The following is a 23,733-nucleotide window of genomic DNA, read 5'->3' as shown; positions in this document are numbered from 1 at the left end:
AGTACATTAAGGCATGCTAAAGTTCCATGTATTACAAAGGACTATAAATGGGTCTTTCTGATTATGACACACTTATGTGTTCTCAACATAGATGTCAAGATTCACCCCTCTGCCTTTATTTCATTCTTCTCTCAAGATAACTTTCTTGACATCCAGTTGTCCTTCAACACATAACAAACTGGCTATAGTCAATGACCTGATCATAATCATTATAAAGAAGTTATGTACTCACCATAACATTCCATCTGAGTAGTTCTACTTCATTTGTCTTCAACCTGTGGGTCCTTGGATCCACTTTGGATCTGACACGGCCACATTTTCCAGCTATGGCTCTGAGCTCCAAGCACCTCCCCTTACCCATAATGCCTCCCTGTCTGCCTTCTCCCTTCGGATTGAGTTTGCTGCCTAATAGGAACAGTCACCCGACCAAATAGCACCTTATCTACCAAAATAATCAACAAAACTAACCTTAGCCTAGACAAAGGCAAGGATCTCAACACTAACAATCTGAAACATATATCATATCCTGAAGATAAGGTCAGGGGGAAGGAGGGAGGGAATGGTTGAAGACAAATGAAGTAGAACTACTCAAATGGAACATTATGCTGAGTACATAACTTCTTTATCTGAAGTAGTTTACTTCATTTGCTCTACAACCTGTGGGACAGAGTCCCCAGCTACCTAGTTCTTGGGTGGCCCTCATGAAAGGATGTTCCGGAGCACTGCAGAGCCAAAAGATGCTCTACTCCTAGAGGCAATGTCTAATTTGTAATGCAAGATAAAGGTGTGAGATGAAGCCCAAGTTCATAGGTTCATAGGTTTGTACTAGGCTATTGGCCCTAGAGCCTATACAAGCCTAGCCATAACAATTACCTGGCTATTTCTTCCCACAATATTTACTTTCCTGGACCTCTGTCTAGCAGGGTGACTGACGTGATCCCTGGGCTGAATTTCCTATCTCTCATCCAATCGTCAAGGTTCCTTTTAAAGAGGGCCAAAGAGGCGCTCTGCTTGACATGTATGGGCAGTCTATTCCAGAGTCTGGGGAGTCTCTGGGTTAGGAACCTATCCCTCCAGCATATTTTGTTCATTGTGATGACAAGGTTTAGATCAATGGAGCGTGTGTCTTTGAGGGATTTCTTTAAGTGTAGCACGTCCAACAGCTCTGGGTTTGACATGGCCTTTTATGTTAAGCAGAGATCGCCTCTGAGTAGACAATATGTAACAGAGTATAGGTGGAGTTTTTTTAGATGGCCAGCATAGGGCATCTGCTTTAGGCCTGTGATTGTTTTAGTGAGATATTTCTGCGGCCTTTCCAGTTGTTGCAGATGTCTTGAGAGGTACATATCAAATGGAGTGTTGTATTCTATAATGGGTCTAATGAGGGATGAGTACAGTTGGACAATGACCTCCTTTTTTCTGGATGAAAAGCCCTTAGTGATGAGGTGTGCCATATAGAAGGATTTTCTGACAGTTGTGGCGATGTGGTTATCAAAGGTTAGACCACTGTCCACCTGTGTCTCTAAGTCTCTTATCACACTTTCATTGGTTAGTATACTGCCACCTACATGGTAATTTATGGGTACATGTTTTTTCCCAAAGGGGATAACTATACATTTCTTGGCATTGAGCTTGAGCCCATGGCTCTGGCACCAAGCAACTGTTTCTGTAAGGCCCTTTTGTAGAATATCCACATCATATAGGGATTCAATAATGGCTCCCAGTTTGCAGTCATCTGTGAACTTTGTTAGTCAGAGTCCCTTAGTGTTGGCCTGTACTTCAAAGAAGTAGATGCCAAACAAGAGCAGTCCCTGGAATGAACCCTGAGGTACTCCACTTGTCACTTGTCTGGAGCTGGATTGGGAGTCAGCTACTTTTACAGTGCGGGTTCTGTCAGTAAGCCAGTTGGCAACCCATCGAGTGACATAGGGATTAATGCCCAGCTTAGTAGGTTTATCTATGATTGCAGAGTGGAGGATGGTGTCAAAGGCCTTGGCGCGGTCCAGATAGGCTGTGTGGACCACCTTACCCTCATCCACAGCTCTGGAGACTGATTCAAAGAAGTCAATCAGGTTCAGGAGACAAGATTGGCCCTTCACAAACCCACCCTGGGTGAGGTCTAGTTCTTAGGACCCCTTCTGCCTCTAGGGCGGTGTCTGTCAAATCCCCCTCTGCCTCTGGGGGACAGTGAGTCCTGAGCATCCCAGGAAAATGCCTGAGACTTACAGAACCACATCTTCTTCTGGCCTCATTGGTTCCTGGAAAAGGACATCTGAGGCGGAGAGAAGCAGATTCCGATAGCAGACAGTGTCTTCCTGTCCTTCTTACTCTGGATCAAGTCCTTCTCACTCTGGATCAAGGCCTCTCTTATTGTCTTCCCAAAATGAGAAGAACCACCATAAGGGACATTTGTAAAAGACACTTTAAAGGGCTCTGAGAATTGACATAAGCAGAGCCAGGTGTGACACCTGATGGCAATGCCTGTCCCCACCCCCCATGCAGCTCCCTCTGTGGCCTGTGAGAACAAAAGCTTGGACGTGTTTGCTACAGCTTTAAGGGTGACCATTCGAGCATCGAAAGTCTTCCTGTCATCTGCCAACATGGACCCTGGGGTAGACTCTGTGATTTCTTTGACTAGATCTCTCTGGAGTAGGATAACATACACCAAATAGTTCAGCACCATCATGGGGAAGGTTGCTGAAGTATAAGCTTACTTCCCAAAATGATCCAACATCCTCAACTCCCAGTCAGGAGGATGGACCACGGAGCTCTCCTGTGCAAGCTCCTTTTTGGTGGCTGCCGCCACCATCATAGCATCTACAGGGGACTCCTTGTGCCAATGCAGCTTGTATGCGGGGGGGACTTAAAACTTTGTCCGGTTGCTTTGGTATAGGCTCTATGGTGTCCGGCTCCTTCCAAGCCCTAGATGTTATTAACTCCATAAGTGGATCGGCTGGAGGGGACACCCAAGAGGTAGATGGGCCCGAGCCGAATGCCTCCAGAAACACGGACTGGTCTGAAGTCAGTTTTGGGACAGACCACCCCCCCCTTTGGTGAATGATCTCCATAATGTCTCCAAAGGAGACATCCTCAGGGGGGTGACCTTGGGGAACCTTCCCCTTCATCTAGGTCCGTGTTCTCCATGAGGGACTCTGGGAGAGACTCCATGTGCCTCCTCTTGCACATATGTTCGCAGGGGGCTTCCTCAGTGGGACTGTCTGGGGAGGCCTCACAAACGGGTTGTTCTAAGAGTGGAACTGCCTGGGGCACTGTGGCTATGGGCTGCCCCTGAGAGGGCAAGATGGTCAGAACCACACTCAAAGCCAGGGGGGTCTGGTAGGATTCTGAGGACGAGATAGCCTGAGGCCTTGACCCTGCAAGAACACTCTCCACCACGTCGAATGCAGAGGGGGAATGGGCCTCCTGAACAGAAAAAGCAGAAGCCTCTCCCCCTTGACCCAACAAGGGAGTTGGAGCCGTGCCTGCTGGAGTTGAGACACCAAGAGGTATGCTCCTTTCTGACAGACTTGGAGCAGAAAACACCGCCTCAGATCTGACCCTGAGGCTCTGGCTTAGAGACCTCAGATCCAAACTGGTTGGATCTGATACACTCAAGGCAACCACCAGCACTGAGGTACAGGGTAAAATCGGCGCCGATCCCTCGACTCTGACCGTCCTCAGATCCAATGACTCAGAAACTGAAGGTCAGATCGGAGAAGGAGTAATAGGACACAACATGAGTAGAAGAGAGCCTGCTCCAGTGGGAGATGGCCCCGGCAAGACCCCCATCTGAATTTGATTTCGGATGAACATCCGCATTATCTTGTCCATCTCCTGCTTCCGAAAGGGTCCGGGTGGAGTGGGAGGATATTGTGGAAGCAGTACCAAGCGCCGGTGGCATGAGGGGGACCTAGACCATGACCAGCTAACTGGGAGCTCGGGCTCAGGTGAAAACTTCAGGGATCTGAGCTGAGAGGAAGCAGGCCTAGAGACAGACTTTGTCTTCAGCGGTGGGACGGTCTGTGACAAGAGGTCAAGGGATCACTTGTGAGGCCGGTCTTTTTTAGATTTATCCTCCTCCCTGGGCCTCTTGGCGGGAGTGTGAGTCCCAGAGGCTGGGGGGAAGAAGAAAAAGCAGCAGCTGCTGCTTTTCCCACAGGGAAAGAAGGGACCACAGTCCCAGCAGAAGAGGGCAGCAAGCCCTTAAGGATCAATTTGTCCCACCTGTCCTTAAGTGCTCTGGGGTTAAACCCAGTGCAAATAGGACGGGGGACTGGAGCTGATCAACCCCCAAGCAAACCACTCACAGAGTGTGGCCATCAGCTGGTGAAAGCTTATAGCCACACTCTGCATTTTTTGAACCCAGGCTTCGGGGCCTCAGCCATTCTGTCAGCCTGTTCACTATCCACACACACACACACACACACACACACACACACACACACACACACACACACACACACACACACACACACTCAGAAAGGAAAAGGTAGGAAAGAGGAGATAGAACAGGCCGACTACTACTTTTGCTACTTTTTTTTTTTTTTTTTACTAGCAAGGAAGAAACCCGGAGAGGTGATAGGCAGGTTTAAGAGAGAAAAAAAGGAAGAAAAAGAAATCTAAGAAAAACAGACCAAAATTACAACCTGACCAAACAAAAACGCTGGAGCTCAGTGACCACACTGCGTACTCTAAGGCAGCAAATGAGATCTGAAGGGAGAAGGCAGACAGTGAGGCATTATCGGTAAGGGTGTTGCTTGGAGCTCAGAGCCATAGCTGGAAAATGCGGCTTTGTTGTGTCCAAATCAGATCCGAGGACCCACAAGTTGAAGAGCAAATTAAGTAAACTACTTCAGATAAACCTTTTTGAAGTCATTTGCTTTATTTTACAAAGTTTCAGTCCCAGTTCTTTCATCAAGAAGATAAGTGACTGGTCTATTGGAATGTAACAAATACTGGTGAGAGGGAAAAAAACATCTACACCTTAGCCTTATGTTTATCTGTAACTGTTTTTTTGAAATTAATTAGTGAAATGTAGAAATAAGCATACCAATATTCTTTTAACAGCATGTATATATATATATATATATATATATATATATATATATATATATATATATATATATATATGTGTGTGTGTGTGTGTGTGTGTGTGTGTGTGTTGCAGAAAATGAAGCAAAGCACACCAGATTTGAAAGTTTTTTAACAGTAATAAAAGTGACAATACTTAATTGTTCATCATGAATATTCTACAATAAGATTTTATTGGAAGCTAAGAAAACATAGTTCATGCTTGACACTTTATTTTCCTTGGGAAAATGAATATATTTTGCACATAGTTCACATTTATTGTCATTTATTTTACTGACTCATATGCACCTGTTTCATATAAATGTTTTATTGCAGAGAAGTTACTCTATGTACATGCTGTTACATCACAATATAAACCTATCAAATATATGCTGCTGGAAGTAAAGTCTGTCATATTACATTTGAAGTAGAAGAGATTACAGTGAACAGGGTACAATCCCTCTTTTTCTAGAAATCTGAACAATCCATATGCTACGAGACTAGGGGCAGTGCAATATGTTACTCCTGCCTTTCATTCTGCATGCGAAGAAAAAAATAGAATGGGAATAGGTACAAAGAAGTAATAGCTTAATGTTTTATGCATCAAACACAAAATGGATTATACAAAGTACTAGTCTAACAGAAATATAAGCTGTGTTGCATTTGGTATAAATCTTTTTATGCTAATGTACTTTTACAAACATGGAATGACATAGCATACGTGTTGAATAAGGGCAACCTAACAAGATTTATTAATGCATAGGCCAAAAGGCTATATTCTAACATATTTACTACTATAGCAGTCCAGACTTACTTTATATAGCCATATAGTGCTATGAATTCTAAAAACGATTATATAAACAGCCCTAATATTTTAAATAAGCTATTCTGAAAATGTATGCAAAAGTGCACTTTATAAAACAATGAAAACGGTAGATACATTTTCTGTAATAGTATTGCTAGAAGGATTATAACACTTTTGACTAATGGCCCAGTAGAAATTAGCAGCAATTAACTTTTCAGTACTACAAAATGTTACCTATACTTTTAGATAACTGGAAGATACTAAAATGAATGGAACATGCTAAATGTTTTCTACTATATTTTAATCTTTATGCTATACAGGTAAACATTTCATTTTTTTACAACTCACAGTAATCACATTTACTTTAAAAAGATCACAATTTAGAAAATGTCCATAATGTTATATACCTTTCAGCAAATCCATAATAAACAATAATTAAGTTGTCCTTTAGCTTAAATAAAATATGTGGAGTCAAGCATAAGACTCCCATTTCTATAACATCAATGAATGCCTTTTGCACTGAACCTCATAAATGCATAAATTCAGCTTCTTGATATAAAAACCCTGAATAATGTTTCGTATCAAACTATAACTATAAGCATTATACAGATTCTGTAAACAATGGGTAGAACAAAAGATTCACAATATAGCTCACATCAGATTCCATTGTATAGTGTGTTCATTTATCATATGGCTTCAGGGGCCAATAGATTTTATATTGTTTCTAAATAATCAAAACTGATATTTGTAATAACAGTACTTTGAAATTGCATACATTATGTGTTATACCATATAACAGTAAATTATTTGCAAACATTATACAGCAATCTGGAATGCTTTCATATGTGTCACAAGACCACATCAAAACATGATTCAAGAGTATAAAATGTAAAGTTTGCATCTCCTCTATAAAGCAATCAAGACTATAGGTTTTGGAAAGTTTCCATTTTTCTGAAACTGTTCATTTAATACGTATTGCCCTGGCAAGACAAAGGTCATGCTTGGTCATTTGGTACTTGTTCTTCATAATCCCATGGGCAAATTTCAGCTAGTTTAGATTTCTCAGAGTGTATTACTTTTGAACTTTTGTTCTCTTTTGTTGATGGTATGCAGTGTGCTGAAGCTTCTTTGGCAGAACTATCATCCAAAACCTCCCATGGACATATTTCTGATATTTTACTTTTGTCTGTCCCTGGATCATTGGATGTTCTGTTTTTCCCTTTGTCAGTAGAAATATCCAAAGAATCATGGACTTCCCATTGGCAAAATTCTGGACATTTTGTTTTATCTGTTTTCAAGTCAGTATCTTTCTCTGCTCTAACTCTCTCTTTATTCCTTGCTTTTGTCTTCCCATCATGCTTTTCTGCTCCTTTTTCTGGTTCTCGCCCTTTTCCTGGTATCAGTTTAGCTTTCACATTTAAACCAAAACCTTTTTTCTTTTGAATCTGTTCCCCAGGTTTTAACAAATGTGTTGTAGATGGTGATGGTGCATTTTTTGATTCAGTAATTGTTGATTCAGGGCTCACAAATTCCCAAGGACATACATCTTCACGATTAGATGAAGTATTCTGTGTTTCACTATCTGAATCAATATTATCACTATTAAGTCTTTTATAGTCTTGTGGGGATGTTTCCTTTTTCATGTCACCTTTTTCAGTGACATGACTTGTATCAGGTGTTTCTTCCAATCCCATAACTGTTTGTTCTTCAAATTCCCAAGGGCAAACATCAGGCATATATGTTTTAGAAACCATTTCTCCTTTTGAAACATGAGGCTTAAGAGTTAGTGATTTCTTTTTCTCATTGTTTGAAGAGTGTGGCTCCTTGAATTCTTTATCTTTCAGACATTTGTCTGTTTTTTCTAAACCCTTATGTAGTGTTTGCTTATGTACCTCATTTGACTTGTTCTTACCTGATACTTTGCCCTTTGCATGAGAAGCATGAATATGTTCTGATTCAACAGGAGCAATTGATACATGTTTTTGGACTTTAGTTTCCAAAGACAAGGAACTTGGAGGAAGGTCCTGAGTCTCCCAAGGACAAATATCCTCTTGATCAGATTTGTCTTTTGTCACTGAATTACCTGCATCAGGTGTGGCAGGCTGTTGTTTCATTATCCCATGCTTGTAAGCCTTGTTTGGTTCTTCTGTTTGGATTGCAGCTGCATTTTGTTGTAATTCCCCAGATTCAGTTTTATCTTTCCGATGGGGTTTTAAATGCTTAACATTTTCATCTGCACTTTGAGTTTTCCCACTTAGTCCAAGTGTCCTTTCCTTGGCATTTGCTATTACACTAAGGGATTTTTGTAACATTGATTGTCTTGGATGTAATGGTTTCTTGTCTGCACTTAGGTTGTGTGCACTTGCAGATTTGCATACTAGAGGAACAGATTCCGTAGATGCTTCATCTATGTTTTCTGCAGATTGTCTAATCAAGTGTTTATCCATCAAGGAATTTAGCAGAGAATTTTCATTGTTAGTAAAGTCCATCTTTTCTTTGGCAAAACTGTTTGAAACTTCATTTTGGTCTCTTACATGATCATAGCTGCTGTGTGATTTTTTTAAAGAAAATACAATGTTTTTTAGGGCCTCTTCTTTGGATTTGATGTGGGAAATTGAGGGATCAAAAGGATTTTTTCTAACTGCACAAATACTACCTCGTGTATCTGCATAGTCTGTAAAATCCTTTTCATCTCTGCCACATTGTCTGCTAACGGTCTCTGGAATTTCTGTGATTCGCCTCATGATTGAACGCCCCAAACCCTTCTTGGAGCTTCTCTTTTTCTGTATGTGGGGGTTATTTGCTATCATCTTTTTCCTCTTATAAATTTCCAGTTGTGCATACAGTTTCTTTAATTCATCCTGTATTAGATCAATGACAACAAATAACAACAGTTTGAGAATCTCTGTAAGGTAGGGCAAAATAAATATACCATGATATACATACATTCATCATGCCCAGACACAAACAGGCTTAATATTTTGTTAAATTTTAAAATTACAGTCATAAGCTATATCTTACTGTTGTCTTTTAGAAGGAAGAGTAAGATGTGAAAACAAAGATCATACATTTATTTGGTATTTCAGCAGGAACTTTTGAAGACTAGACAATACACTACATGCAGTACATATTACTAGCACACATGCCATTACTTTAATATGACAATGCATGCTTTAACAGACATATCTAAAATACAGCATTCCTCAATGCCAACCTTTGTAAGTACTGCAGTCAAATTATAGTGTAAATATGGCTATGTACAGATTAAAACCCTCAACTTGTTATGTGGCATTTAAAGGATGCTGTGTTTTGTTAAACAGATATTTCACTGGGTTCTGTATTACAATATATATATTTTTAAATAATAATGAATTACACATCACTGTGACACAAAGTTCAGATCGTGCTTGGAAGCTGAACACAGATCCTATCTATCAGTCTGATAAATAGGTCTTATCACAGACATTTCATTCAGTTTAGTCTAGACTTAAGAGACTTTATCTGAACAAACAGAAATATACAGTCTCTGCTCACATCATCATGTTTTCCCCAAACAGTGTCACATGACTGGACACCGTAGCCATTAATAGAATTGAGGTGGCACATTTCATCTGCTGTCTGCAATAAAAAATCAAACTAACATGGCTCAGCATGTACTTGGAAATCACAAATTTTACATTATGAAAGGAATAAAACAAAATTTAAAAAAGAGGTCTTTTTTACCCTGATTTCCTCTGGGTCCAAACTGTGCTCACTCCAGGCAGATGTGATGCTGCTGTTCAGATAGGATCCTGATCTTCCCATGTCTAATTCATCCTCAAATGCCTCTGTTGCTATGTCATCTCTTGGATTAGTACGTCCTTGTAGGAACTTTTGAGAAAGAAAAATTAATTAAATGATATTAGTTTAACTTATGAAAGTTTAGTACACTGCTGTATTGTGAAGTAAGTCCACTGTTATAACAAAATATATTTTATTCATTCCTCTCATTGTTAGCAAATTAACAAATAACACAGCTTGGGTGTCTGTTCTATAACTTCTGGCTGGCTTTTGTTGTTGTATATTTCTGGATCTAACATGTAATTGTACTGTTTTGTTTAAAAAGAATCACATAAGCATTTGATTTTTAATGTGGCAAAGTGTTAGCAATAGCAAATCCTGCTATTATACAAATATCTTATACTTATTACACTGAATACCTGCATGATGTTCATCATATTGATCACTGCTGTTTCACACTTCGCAAAACTAAGAACAGTTCAACAAGTATGAATGACTATTCAAGAGACCTTGTGACCCCTTCTCACCCTGGCACCTTTTTTTCTTCCAGAAAGTCTGAATCTCAGTTTTTCTCTTTGGCAACAGATTCTTTCAGACACATGGGTTCTGATATCATTCATCAAGGTTACTGATGGCAGTGTGAGAAAATTCCTCCTTTCTAGGGGTCATCACTTATCCTACAAATCAGTCTCTCTCTCTCTTTTTTTTCAACCTGTTCTTCATCACATCCTGTGCCAAGGAGTGATAGAACCAGTTCCTCCTTCCCAGGTGGGGTAGGGTTTTTATTCAAGTGTGTTCCTTTGTACCAAAGAAAGAAAATGTCTGGAGATCAACTCTGGATTGTTCTTTTCCAATCCTGTTTGTGATAGTGCCCAAATGCAAAATGATGTCACTTCACAATCTGTTACTTCTTTCTCTTTCAAGTTCCCTAGTAACACTTAACTTAAAAGATGCTTTTTGTCACATCCCTATTCATCTAGACTTCAGATGTTTCTTAAGGTTTTGTCTGCCTGGATCACATTATCAGTTCTCTGCCTTACCCTTTAGATTATCCATTACACGAAGAATGTTCACAAAGGGTCTAGCTCCAGAAATAGGTCATTGCAGACTACAGGTTATCCACATTTTCCATGTTTAGATGACTTGCCTATTTATACAGAGTCTTTTTCAAAGTGTCAGGAGTCTCCTCTTTGAGGAGAGATCTGCTACACAACCTGGGATTCCAAATGAACATTCAAAAGTCTTTTTTGGCTCTATCACACAGGACTGTGTTCCTGGGGTGTATACTAGACTCAGTTCAAAGAGCTTTTCTTCCACAGGAAAAAATAAAAAAATAGATCTTTACTTAGATCTGTTTCTAAGGTTTTCAACTCAGACTTTGGTCACTTTGAGGGAATACCTCAAGATTTTAGGTTTTATGGCATTTATGGCAGTCATGGTATCCCTTGTAAGACTCCTCATGAGAAATATACAATGGTATCTGAGATCTCTTTGGTCCCAGGATCAACACTATTTACCCTTTTCAAATCCCATTGCTGGGGTTTTGTAAGAAAATAGATCTTTAGGTGAAGAAATCAGATATCCTTGAATCCTTCTCTCTCCCTTCTCCAAAGTAGTCAGTCACCACAGACACTGCTTGGGGAGCAGATTCATGAGAGATAAAAGTGCTGGGGGTGTGGGACACCAAGGACAGATGCAACTGCATAAATATCGTGGAGATGCTTGATTTGCTCAAGGCACTCAACTCTCTAAACCAACTTTATTCCCAGGAACCAGTTATGTGGTGTGTAAACAAGCAATGGGGTATCAGGTCATACCCCTTTGTAGACTAGCCATGTTAGCTTGAGATTTAGCTTCACAGCACAATCTCACTCTACAGGCATCCTACATTCAGAGTAAAACATGTGTAGCAAACAAGCTGAGTAGGGTCAGGGCAGACCATCACAAATGGAAAATAGATCAGGGGGTCCTCCAAGATTTGATCCATCTGTGGGGAGTTCCTCATGTAGACCTGTTTGCATCTTCTTTGAACAATCAACTGGTAAGATTCTGTTCTTGGATTCCATCAAGAAGGCCTAGAAGTTAGATGCCTTTTCTTTTCTTTGGACAGGAATGTTCCTGTATGCTTTGACACTCTGTCCACTAATATCCAGGGTAATTATGAAGATACAGAAGGAATCCTGCAAGATCATTGTAGTGACTGTCTTCTGGTTCAGGCAACCATGATTCTCCCTTCTTTTGGAAATGTCCAGGGGCAATTATCACAAGCTTTCTCACAGACTGCATCTACTCACACAAAAAGAGAGGTGTTTGATAAACCCCAACATCAATCATCTTCAGATGGCTGCAGAAGGATAGGGTTGTAATTTCTTTTAGGCACCTGTTTTTATTGAGGACATGCAATAGGTAGTAATGGAGGCAAGAACGTCTATTACTAAAAAGTCATATATTAGCAAATGACTAAGGTTTTCTAGTCAGTGACAACAACATAACCTGCACTCATTCATGGCTAGTTGTTTTCTAGCTTTACAATATGTTTATGTATTACTATCCTATGACCTTTCTTATTCCTCTGTCAAGGTTTCTTTATCAACCATTTCAGCATGCCTGCTCATGGATCCTGTTCTTTCAAGGCAGTCACATATCAAAATGTTTTTGAAGGGAGTATTGCATGAAGCCTCCAATAAAGCTAGTGGCTCCTCATTTGGATCTTAATTTTGCATTACAGAAGCTAGCACTTACTCCTTTTGAACCAGCTGATCTGACTGATTTGAGGATCTTAACATGGAAAGCAGTTTTATTGATTGCACTGACCTCTGCAAAAAGGGTATCTGAGTTGCAAGTTGTTATGGTGAGTCAACCCTACCTCATTCCAATAGGGGCAGGCTTTCTTTGAGAACTTATCTTTCTTTTATGCCTAAAGTTGCATCCAAGTTTACTTTAATCCAAATAATCCAGCTCCCTCTTTTCTTTCTTGAACCTAGAAATGGGGGAGAAAGGATACTCCATACCATAGATGTCCACAGACAATTCAGGTACTGTCTTGACAGAACTAAATCTTTCTGATTTTTGGATAAATTGCTTATTTATTTTCAAGGTAAAAATAAGGTATAACCTGTGCCAAAACAGACTATTTGTTATACTCACAATAACAAATCTATTCTGGGCAGGAAAAAGGCCCACTCTACCAAGGCCTTGGCTTCATCTATGGCTTTTTGGAAAGGGTTGGATTCCAGAAGTATTCCAGAAGCTGCTACTTGGTCCTCTCTACATACTTTGCAAAGCACTATAAGTTTGATTCCTCCTCTAGGTCTAGATCAAGCTTTGCTAGGACCATTCTATAGGGACGCCTGAATTTTTCTTCTTCCACCTCCCAAATGTAATTAGCTATAGTAGTCTACCTATATGGCTAAGTCTGTTGCAACAGTGATCAATATGATGAACATAGTACAGTTGTGTAAGTTAAACTTACCATAACAATAGATGTTTGAATGATCACTGTTGCAGTAGCTGCTAATTTCCTCCATCTCCCTTGTTTTTTATGCCAGGGTGTGGATATTTATATTTTTACAATAGTAAGTATAGTAACATGAAGTACAGAGCACAGACATAGTTTACATATACAATAATAAGTATAGTAACATTGAGTACAGAGCACAGACATAGTACACATATACAACAGTAAGTATAGTAACATGAAGTACAGAATATAGACATAGTACACATATAAATAATAAGTCTAGTAACATGAAGTACAGAGCAGAGAAATAGTATACATATACAACAGTAAGTATAGTAACATGAAGTACAGAGCACAGACATAGTACACAAATACAATATACACTAAGTATAGTAAAATGAAGTACAGAGCACAGACACAGTACACATATACAACAGTAGAATGGGCGTGACATTGTTGAAGGATGGGCGTCGAGCTGGCACCTCGGCACCCATAAAAAACTACTGCCAGTCATTAGCGGACCGGAGTTCCGCTGTGGCGACCCCTAACCAGAAAAAGCCGAAAGAAGACAAAGAATAGTAACAAGAAGTACAGAGCACAGACAGAGTACACATATACAATAGCAAGTCTAGTAACATGAAGTACAGAGCACAGACATAGTTCACATATACAATAGTAAGTATAGTAATATGAAGTACAGAGCACAGAGTACACATATACAATAGTAAGTATAGTAACATAAAGTACAGAGCACAGACATAGTACACATATACAATAGTAAGTATAGTGACATGAAGTACAAAGCACAGACATAGTATACATATACAGCAGTAAGTATAGTAACAAGAAATACAGAGCACAGACAGAGTACACATATACAATAGCAAGTCTAGTAACATGAAGTACAGAGCACAGACATAGTACACATATACAATAGCAAGTCTAGTAACATGAAGTACAGAGCACAGACATAGTACACATATATAATAGTAACATGAAGTACAGAGCATAGACATACTACACATATAAATAAGTCTAGTAACATGAAGTACAGAGCAGAGACATAGTACACATATACAATAGTAAGTATAGTAACACTCTGGAATAAAATCCCAGTCCAGGTTAGGCAGAGTCCCTCATTGACTCTCTTCAAGAGGAATCTTGATGAGTGGATGGGAGATCGTAGGTTTACCCCGGGTATCACTTCTGTGTCACTGTTAGACACAGGCACAGTATACTAACCTCGAAAAAGGGCATAGCAAAATAAATTTAAAATGGGTGGCGAAAGCCAAACACATTCTGGCTAGGCTTATAAATGCCCTAGGGCAGATAGCCTAGTATGAACCTATGAACCTATGAAATACAGAGCACAGACATAGTACACATATACAATAGTAAGTATAGTAACATGAAGTACAGGGCACAGACATAGTATACATATACAATAATAAATATAGTAAAATGAAGTACAGAGCACAGACATAGTGCACATATACAATAATAAGTATAGTAACATGAAGTACAGGGCACAGCCATAGTACACATATACAATAGTAAGTATAGTAACATGAAGTACAGGGAACAGACATAGTACAGATATACAATAGCAAGTATAGTAACATGAAGTACAGGGCACAGCCATAGTACACATATACAATAATAAATATAGTAACATGAAATACAGAGCACAGACATAGTACACATATACAATAGTAAGTATAGTAACATGAAGTACAGGGCACAGACATAGTACACATATACAATAGTAAGTATAGTAACATGACGTACAAGGCACAGACATAGTACACATATACAATAATAAGCATAGTTACATGAAGTACAGGGCACAGACATAGTACAAATATACAATAGTAAGTATAATAACATGAACTACAGGGCACAGACATAGTACACTTATACAATACTAGGTATAGTAACATGAAGTACAGAGCACAGACATAGTACGCATATTCTATCATAAGTATAGTAACATGAAGTATAGAGCACAGACATAATACATATATACAAAAGTATGTATAGTAACATGAAGTACAGAGGACAGACATAGTATACATATGCAATAATAAGTATAGTAACATGAAGTACAAAGCACAGGCATAGTGCACATATACAACAGTAAGTTTACTAACATGAAGTATAGAGCACAGACATAGTACACATATACAATAGTAAGTATAGTAACATGAAGTACACAGCACAGACAGTACACATACATAATAGTAAGTATAGTAACATGAAGCACAGAGCATAGACATAGTGCACATATAAATGATAAGTCTAAAAACATGAAGTACAGAGCAGAGACACAGTACACATATACAGTAGTAAGTATAGTAACACGAACTACAGAGCACAGACATAGTTCACATATACAATAGTAAGTATAGTAATATGAAGTACAGAGCACAGAGTACACATATACAATAGTAAGTATAGTAACATGAAGTACAGAGCACAGACATAGTACACATATACAATAGTAAGTATAGTGACATGAAGTACAAAGCACAGACATAGTACACATATACAACAGTAAGTATAGTAACAAGAAGTACAGAGCACAGACAGAGTACACATATACAATAGCAAGTCTAGTAACATGAAGTACAGAGCACAGACATAGTACACATATACAATAGCAAGTCTAGTAACATGAAGTACAGAGCACAGACATAGTACACATATATAATAGTAACATGAAGTACAGAGCATAGACATACTACACATATAAATAAGTCTAGTAACATGACGTACAGAGCAGAGACATAGTACACATATACAATAGTAAGTATAGTAACACTCTGGAATAAAATCCCAGTCCAGATTAGGCAGAGTCCCTCACTGACTCTCTTCAAGAGGAATCTTGATGAGTGGATGGGAGATCGTAGGTTTACCCCGGGTATCACTTCTGTGTCACTGTTAGACACAGGCACAGTATACTAACCTCGAAAAAGGGCATAGCAAAATAAATTTAAAATGGGTGGCGAAAGCCAAACACATTCTGGCTAGGCTTATAAATGCCTTAGGGCAGATAGCCTAGTATGAACCTATGAACCTATGAAATACAGAGCACAGACATAGTACACATATACAATAGTAAGTATAGTAACATGAAGTACAGGGCACAGACATAGTATACATATACAATAATAAATATAGTAAAATGAAGTACAGAGCACAGACATAGTGCACATATACAATAATAAGTATTGTAACATGAAGTACAGGGCACAGACATAGTACACATATACAATAGTAAGTATAGTAACATGAAGTACAGGGAATAGACATAGTACAGATATACAGTAGCAAGTATAGTAACATGAAGTACAGGGCACAGCCATAGTACACATATACAATAATAAATATAGTAACATGAAATACAGAGCACAGACATAGTACACATATACAATAGTAAGTATAGTAACATGAAGTACAGGGCACAGACATAGTACACATATACAATAGTAAGTATAGTAACATGACGTACAAGGCACAGACATAGTACACATATACAATAATAAGTATAGTTACATGAAGTACAGGGCACAGACATAGTACAAATATACAATAGTAAGTATAATAACATGAACTACAGGGCACAGACATAGTACACTTATACAATACTAGGTATAGTAACATGAAGTACAGAGCAGAGACATAGTACACATATTCTACCATAAGTATAGTAACATGAAGTATAGAGCACAGACATAATACATATATACAAAAGTATGTATAGTAACATGAAGTACAGAGGACAGACATAGTATACATATGCAATAATAAGTATAGTAACATGAAGTACAAAGCACAGGCATAGTGCACATATACAACAGTAAGTTTAGTAACATGAAGTATAGAGCACAGACATAGTACACATATACAATAGTAAGTATAGTAACATGAAGTACACAGCACAGACAGTACACATACATAATAGTAAGTATAGTAACATGAAGCACAGAGCATAGACATAGTGCACATATAAATGATAAGTCTAAAAACATGAAGTACAGAGCAGAGACAGAGTACACATATACAGTAGTAAGTATAGTAACACGAACTACAGAGCACAGACATAGTACACATATACAGTAGTAAGTATAGTAACATGAAGTACAGAGCACAGACATAGTACACATATACAATAGTAAGTATAGTAAGATGAAGTACAGGGCACAGACATTGAACACATATACAATAGTAAGTATAGTAATATGAAGTACAGGGCACAGACGTAGTACACATACACATTAATAAGTATAGTAACATGAAGTACAGGGCACAGACATAGTACACATATACAATAGTAAGTACAGTAACATGAAGTACAGAGCACAGACATAGTACACATATTCTACCATAAGTATAGTAACATGAAGTACAGAGGACAGACATAGTATACTTATGCAATAATAAGTATAGTAACATGAAGTACAGAACACAGGCATAGTACACATATACAACAGTAAGTCTAGTAACATGAAGTATAGAGCACAGACATATTACACATATACAATAGTAAGTATAGTAACATGAAGTACAGAGCACAGACAGTACACATATACAATAGTAAGTATAGTAACATGAAGTACAGAGCATAGACATAGTGCACATTTAAATGATAAGTCTTGTAACATGAAGAACAGAGCAGAGACACAATACACATATGCAATAGTAAGTACAGTAACATGAACTACAGAGCACAGACATAGTACACATATACAATAGTAAGTATAGTAACATGAAGTACAGGGCACAGACATAGTACACATATAGAATAGTAAGTATAGTAACATGAAGTACAGGGCACAGACATAGTACACATATAGAATAGTAAGTATAGTAACATGAAGTACAGGGCACAGACATAGTACACATATACAATAATAAGTATAGTAACATGAAGTACAGGGTACAGACATAGTACACATATACAATAATAAGAATAGTAACATGAAGTACAGAGCACAGACATAGTACACATATACAATAATAAGTATAGTAACATGAAGTACAGAGCACAAACATAGTACACATACACAATGGAAAGTGTAGTAACATGAAGTACAGAGCACAGACATAGTTTACATATATGATATACAGTAAGTATAGTAACATGAAGTACAGAGCACAGACATAGTACACATATACAATAGTAAGTATAGTAACATGAAGTACAGAGCACAGACATAGTACACATACACAATAGTAAGTACAGTAACATGAAGTACAGAGCACAGACATAGTACATGTATTCTACCATAAGTATAGTAACATGAAATACAGAACACAGGCATAGTAGACATATACAATAGTAAGTCTAGTAACATGAAGTACAGAGCACTGACATAGTACGCATATACAATAGTAAGTATAGTAACATGAAGTACAGAGGACAGACATAGTATACATATAAAATAATAAGTATAGTAACAAAGTGCAGAGCACAGGCATAGTACACATATACAATAATAAGTAGATTAACATGAAGTACACAGCACATAGTACACATATACAATATACAGTAAGTATAGTAACATGAAGTATGGAGCACAGAGATAGTACACGTATATAATAGTAAGTATAGTAACATGAAGTGCAGAGCACAGACATAGCACACATATACAATAATAAGTACAGTAACATGAAGTACAGAGCACAGACATAGTACACATATGCAATAGTACATATACATGAAGTATAGAGGACAGACATAGTTGTTGTTGTTGTTGTGTCTTTTGGCTTATCCCAGTTAGGGGTCGCCACAGCAGAACTCCGGTCCGCTAATGTTTTGTAGTGGATTTTTACGTGCCGAGTTACCAGCCCCGATGCACAACCTTCAACGAAAGCATGCCCATTCACGCATGCCTCCACACAGAAGACACTCTAGCTGAGAATCGAATGCGACAACGTCTTGCTGTGAGGAGACAACGCTACCGCAGCACCACTACTGTGGGTAAAAAACAGACATAGTATACATATAAAATAATAAGTATAGTAACATGAAGTGCAGAGCACAGGCATAGTACACATATACAATAATAAGTAGATTTACATGAAGTACACAGCACAGACACAGTACACATATACAATATACAATAAGTATAGTAACATGAAGTACAGACACAGACATTGTACACATATACAATAGTAAGTATAGTAACATGAAGTACAGGGCACAGACGTAGTACACATACACAATAATAAGTATAGTAACATGAAGTACAGGGCACAGACATAGTACACATATACAATAGTAAGTACAGTAACATGAAGTACAGAGCACAGACATAGTACACATATTCTACCATAAGTATAGTAACATGAAGTACAGAGGACAGACATAGTATACTTATGCAATAATAAGTATAGTAACATGAAGTACAGAACACAGGCATAGTACACATATACAACAGTAAGTCTAGTAACATGAAGTATAGAGCACAGACATATTACACATATACAATAGTAAGTATAGTAACATGAAGTACAGAGCACAGACAGTACACATATACAATAGTAAGTATAGTAACATGAAGTACAGAGCATAGACATAGTGCACATTTAAATGATAAGTCTTGTAACATGAAGAACAGAGCAGGGACACAATACACATATGCAATAGTAAGTATAGTAACATGAACTACAGAGCACAGACATAGTACACATATACAATAGTAAGTATAGTAACAAGAAGTACAGGGCACAGACATAGTACACATATAGAATAGTAAGTATAGTAACATGAAGTACAGGGCACAGACATAGTACACATATAGAATAGTAAGTATAGTAACATGAAGTACAGGGCACAGACATAGTACACATATACAATAATAAGTATAGTAACATGAAGTACAGGGTACAGACATAGTACACATATACAATAATAAGAATAGTAACATGAAGTACAGAGCACAGACATAGTACACATATACAATAATAAGTATAGTAACATGAAGTACAGAGCACAAACATAGTACACATACACAATGGAAAGTGTAGTAACATGAAGTACAGAGCACAGCCATAGTTTACATATATGATATACAGTAAGTATAGTAACATGAAGTACAGAGCACAGACATAGTACACATATACAATAGTAAGTATAGTAACATGAGTACAGAGCACAGACATAGTACACATACACAATAGTAAGTACAGTAACATGAAGTACAGAGCACAGACATAGTACATGTATTCTACCATAAGTATAGTAACATGAAATACAGAACACAGGCATAGTAGACATATACAATAGTAAGTCTAGTAACATGAAGTACAGAGCACTGACATAGTACGCATATACAATAGTAAGTATAGTAACATGAAGTACAGAGGACAGACATAGTATACATATAAAATAATAAGTATAGTAACAAAGTGCAGAGCACAGGCATAGTACACATATACAATAATAAGTAGATTAACATGAAGTACACAGCACATAGTACACATATACAATATACAGTAAGTATAGTAACATGAAGTATGGAGCACAGAGATAGTACACGTATACAATAGTAAGTATAGTAACATGAAGTGCAGAGCACAGACATAGCACACATATACAATAATAAGTACAGTAACATGAAGTACAGAGCACAGACATAGTACACATATGCAATAGTACATATACATGAAGTATAGAGGACAGACATAGTTGTTGTTGTGTCTTTTGGCTTATCCCAGTTAGGGGTCGCCACAGCAGAACTCCGGTCCGCTAATGTTTTGTAGTGGATTTTTACGTGCCGAGTTACCAGCCCCGACGCACAACCTTCAACGAAAGCATGCCCATTCACGCATGCCTCCACACAGAAGACACTCTAGCTGAGAATCGAATGCGACAACGTCTTGCTGTGAGGAGACAACGCTACCGCAGCACCACTACTGTGGGTAAAAAACAGACATAGTATACATATAAAATAATAAGTATAGTAACATGAAGTGCAGAGCACAGGCATAGTACACATATACAATAATAAGTAGATTTACATGAAGTACACAGCACAGACACAGTACACATATACAATATACAATAAGTATAGTAACATGAAGTACGGAGCACAGACATTGTACACATATACAATAGTAAGTATAGTAACATGAAGTACAGGGCACAGACGTAGTACACATACACAATAATAAGTATAGTAACATGAAGTACAGGGCACAGACATAGTACACATATACAATAGTAAGTACAGTAACATGAAGTACAGAGCACAGACATAGTACACATATTCTACCATAAGTATAGTAACATGAAGTACAGAGGACAGACATAGTATACTTATGCAATAATAAGTATAGTAACATGAAGTACAGAGCACAGGCATAGTACACATATACAACAGTAAGTCTAGTAACATGAAGTATAGAGCACAGACATATTACACATACAATAGTAAGTATAGTAACATGAAGTACAGAGCACAGACAGTACACATATACAATAGTAAGTATAGTAACATGAAGTACAGAGCATAGACATAATGCACATTTAAATGATAAGTCTTGTAACATGAAGAACAGAGCAGAGACATAATACACATATGCAATAGTAAGTATAGTAACATGAACTACAGAGCACAGACATAGTACACATATACAATAGTAAGTATAGTAACATGAAGTACAGGGCACAGACATAGTACACATATAGAATAGTAAGTATAGTAACATGAAGTACAGGGCACAGACATAGTACACATATAGAATAGTAAGTATAGTAACATGAAGTACAGGGCACAGACATAGTACACATATACAATAATAAGTATAGTAACATGAAGTACAGGGTACAGACATAGTACACATATACAATAATAAGAATAGTAACATGAAGTACAGAGCACAGACATACTAGACATATACAATAATAAGTATAGTAACATGAAGTACAGAGCACAAACATAGTACACATACACAATGGAAAGTGTAGTAACATGAAGTACAGAGCACAGACATAGTTTACATATATGATATACAGTAAGTATAGTAACATGAAGTACAGAGCACAGACATAGTACACATATACAATAGTAAGTATAGTAACATGAAGTACAGAGCACAGACATAGTACACATACACAATAGTAAGTACAGTAACATGAAGTACAGAGCACAGACATAGTACACGTATTCTACCATAAGTATAGTAACATGATGTACAGAGCACAGACATTGTATACATATACAATAATAAGTATAGTAACATGAAGTACAGAACACAGGCATAGTAGACATATACAATAGTAAGTCTAGTAACATGAAGTACAGAGCACTGACATAGTACACATATACAATAGTAAGTATAGTAACATGAAGTACAGAGGACAGACATAGTATACATATAAAATAATAAGTATAGTAACAAAGTGCAGAGCACAGGCATAGTACGCATATACAATAATAAGTAGATTAACATGAAGTACACAGCACATAGTACACATATACGATATACAGTAAGCATAGTAACATGAAGTATGGAGCACAGAGATAGTACACGTATACAATAGTAAGTATAGTAACATGAAGTGCAGAGCACAGACATAGCACACATATACAATAATAAGTACAGTAACATGAAGTACAGAGCACAGACATAGTACACATATGCAATAGTACATATACATGAAGTATAGAGGACAGACATAGTTGTTGTTGTTGTTGTGTCTTTTGGCTTATCCCAGTTAGGGGTTGCCACAGCAGAACTCCGGTCCGCTAATGTTTTGTAGTGGATTTTCACGTGCCGAGTTACCAGCCCCGACGCACAACCTTCAACGAAGGCATGCCCATTCACGCATGCCTCCACACAGAAGACACTCTAGCTGAGAATCGAATGCGACAACGTCTTGCTGTGAGGTGACAACGCTACCGTAGCACCACTACTGTGGGTAAAAAACAGACATAGTATACATATAAAATAATAAGTATAGTAACATGAAGTGCAGAGCACAGGCATAGTAAACATATACAATAATAAGTAGATTGACATGAAGTACACAGCACAGACACAGTACACATATACAATATACAATAAGTATAGTAACATGAAGTACGGAGCACAGACATTGTACACATATGCAATAGTACGTATAGTAACATGAAGTACAGAGGACAGACTTAGTACACATATATAGTAGTAAGTTTAGTAACATGAAGTACAGAGCACAGACACAGTACACATATTAAATAGTAAGTATAATACATGATGTACAGAGCAGAGATACAGTACACATATACAACAGTAAGTATAGTAACAGACACAGCATATCATAAAGTACAGCTGTTATCAATAACAGAGCACAATTAACTTACAATGTTATGTAGAAGCACAGCTGGTATCAGCTACTGAGCAAAAGCAGCTTGCAATGTTATAAAGTACTCTAGCCATAGTGCTGTTGTGACTGATTGTTAGTACAGTATATTGTATAGTGTTCAACAAGAAGAACTATACACTTATTAAATTTGCCAGGAATTACTTGGTAGACAGTGGATACAACACAAATTATTGAAAAGTAAGTTATAAAGAGTGAACTGCAGCCAGCAAGCAACTACCTAACCAGTCATTATGTATCTGTCGA

At 37.7% G+C, this 23,733-nt stretch overlaps 1 protein-coding gene across 1 annotated transcript in view; it reads right to left on the bottom strand.

Annotated features, from left to right (window-relative positions):
- Positions 1-5,286: 5,286 nt before the first annotated feature.
- Positions 5,287-23,733, bottom strand: part of LOC122816214 (probable G-protein coupled receptor 158) — an 843,176-nt gene continuing 824,729 nt past the window's right edge. The window contains exons 8-10 of the mRNA XM_044088960.1: positions 9,599-9,745; positions 9,410-9,493; positions 5,287-8,736 (exon numbers count right to left, since the gene is read on the bottom strand). Of these exons, the coding sequence (XP_043944895.1) occupies positions 6,871-8,736; positions 9,410-9,493; positions 9,599-9,745 (2,097 nt within the window). The 3' untranslated portion in view covers positions 5,287-6,870. The remainder of the gene's footprint in view (positions 8,737-9,409; positions 9,494-9,598; positions 9,746-23,733) is intronic.

This window comes from Protopterus annectens, chromosome 12.part0 (genome assembly GCF_019279795.1).
Source record: "Protopterus annectens isolate FY-2018-M chromosome 12.part0, PAN1.0, whole genome shotgun sequence".
Taxonomy (NCBI): domain Eukaryota; kingdom Metazoa; phylum Chordata; order Ceratodontiformes; family Protopteridae; genus Protopterus; species Protopterus annectens.
Note: the sequence above shows the minus strand (reverse complement) of the source record. Positions and strands in the feature narration are given on the sequence as shown.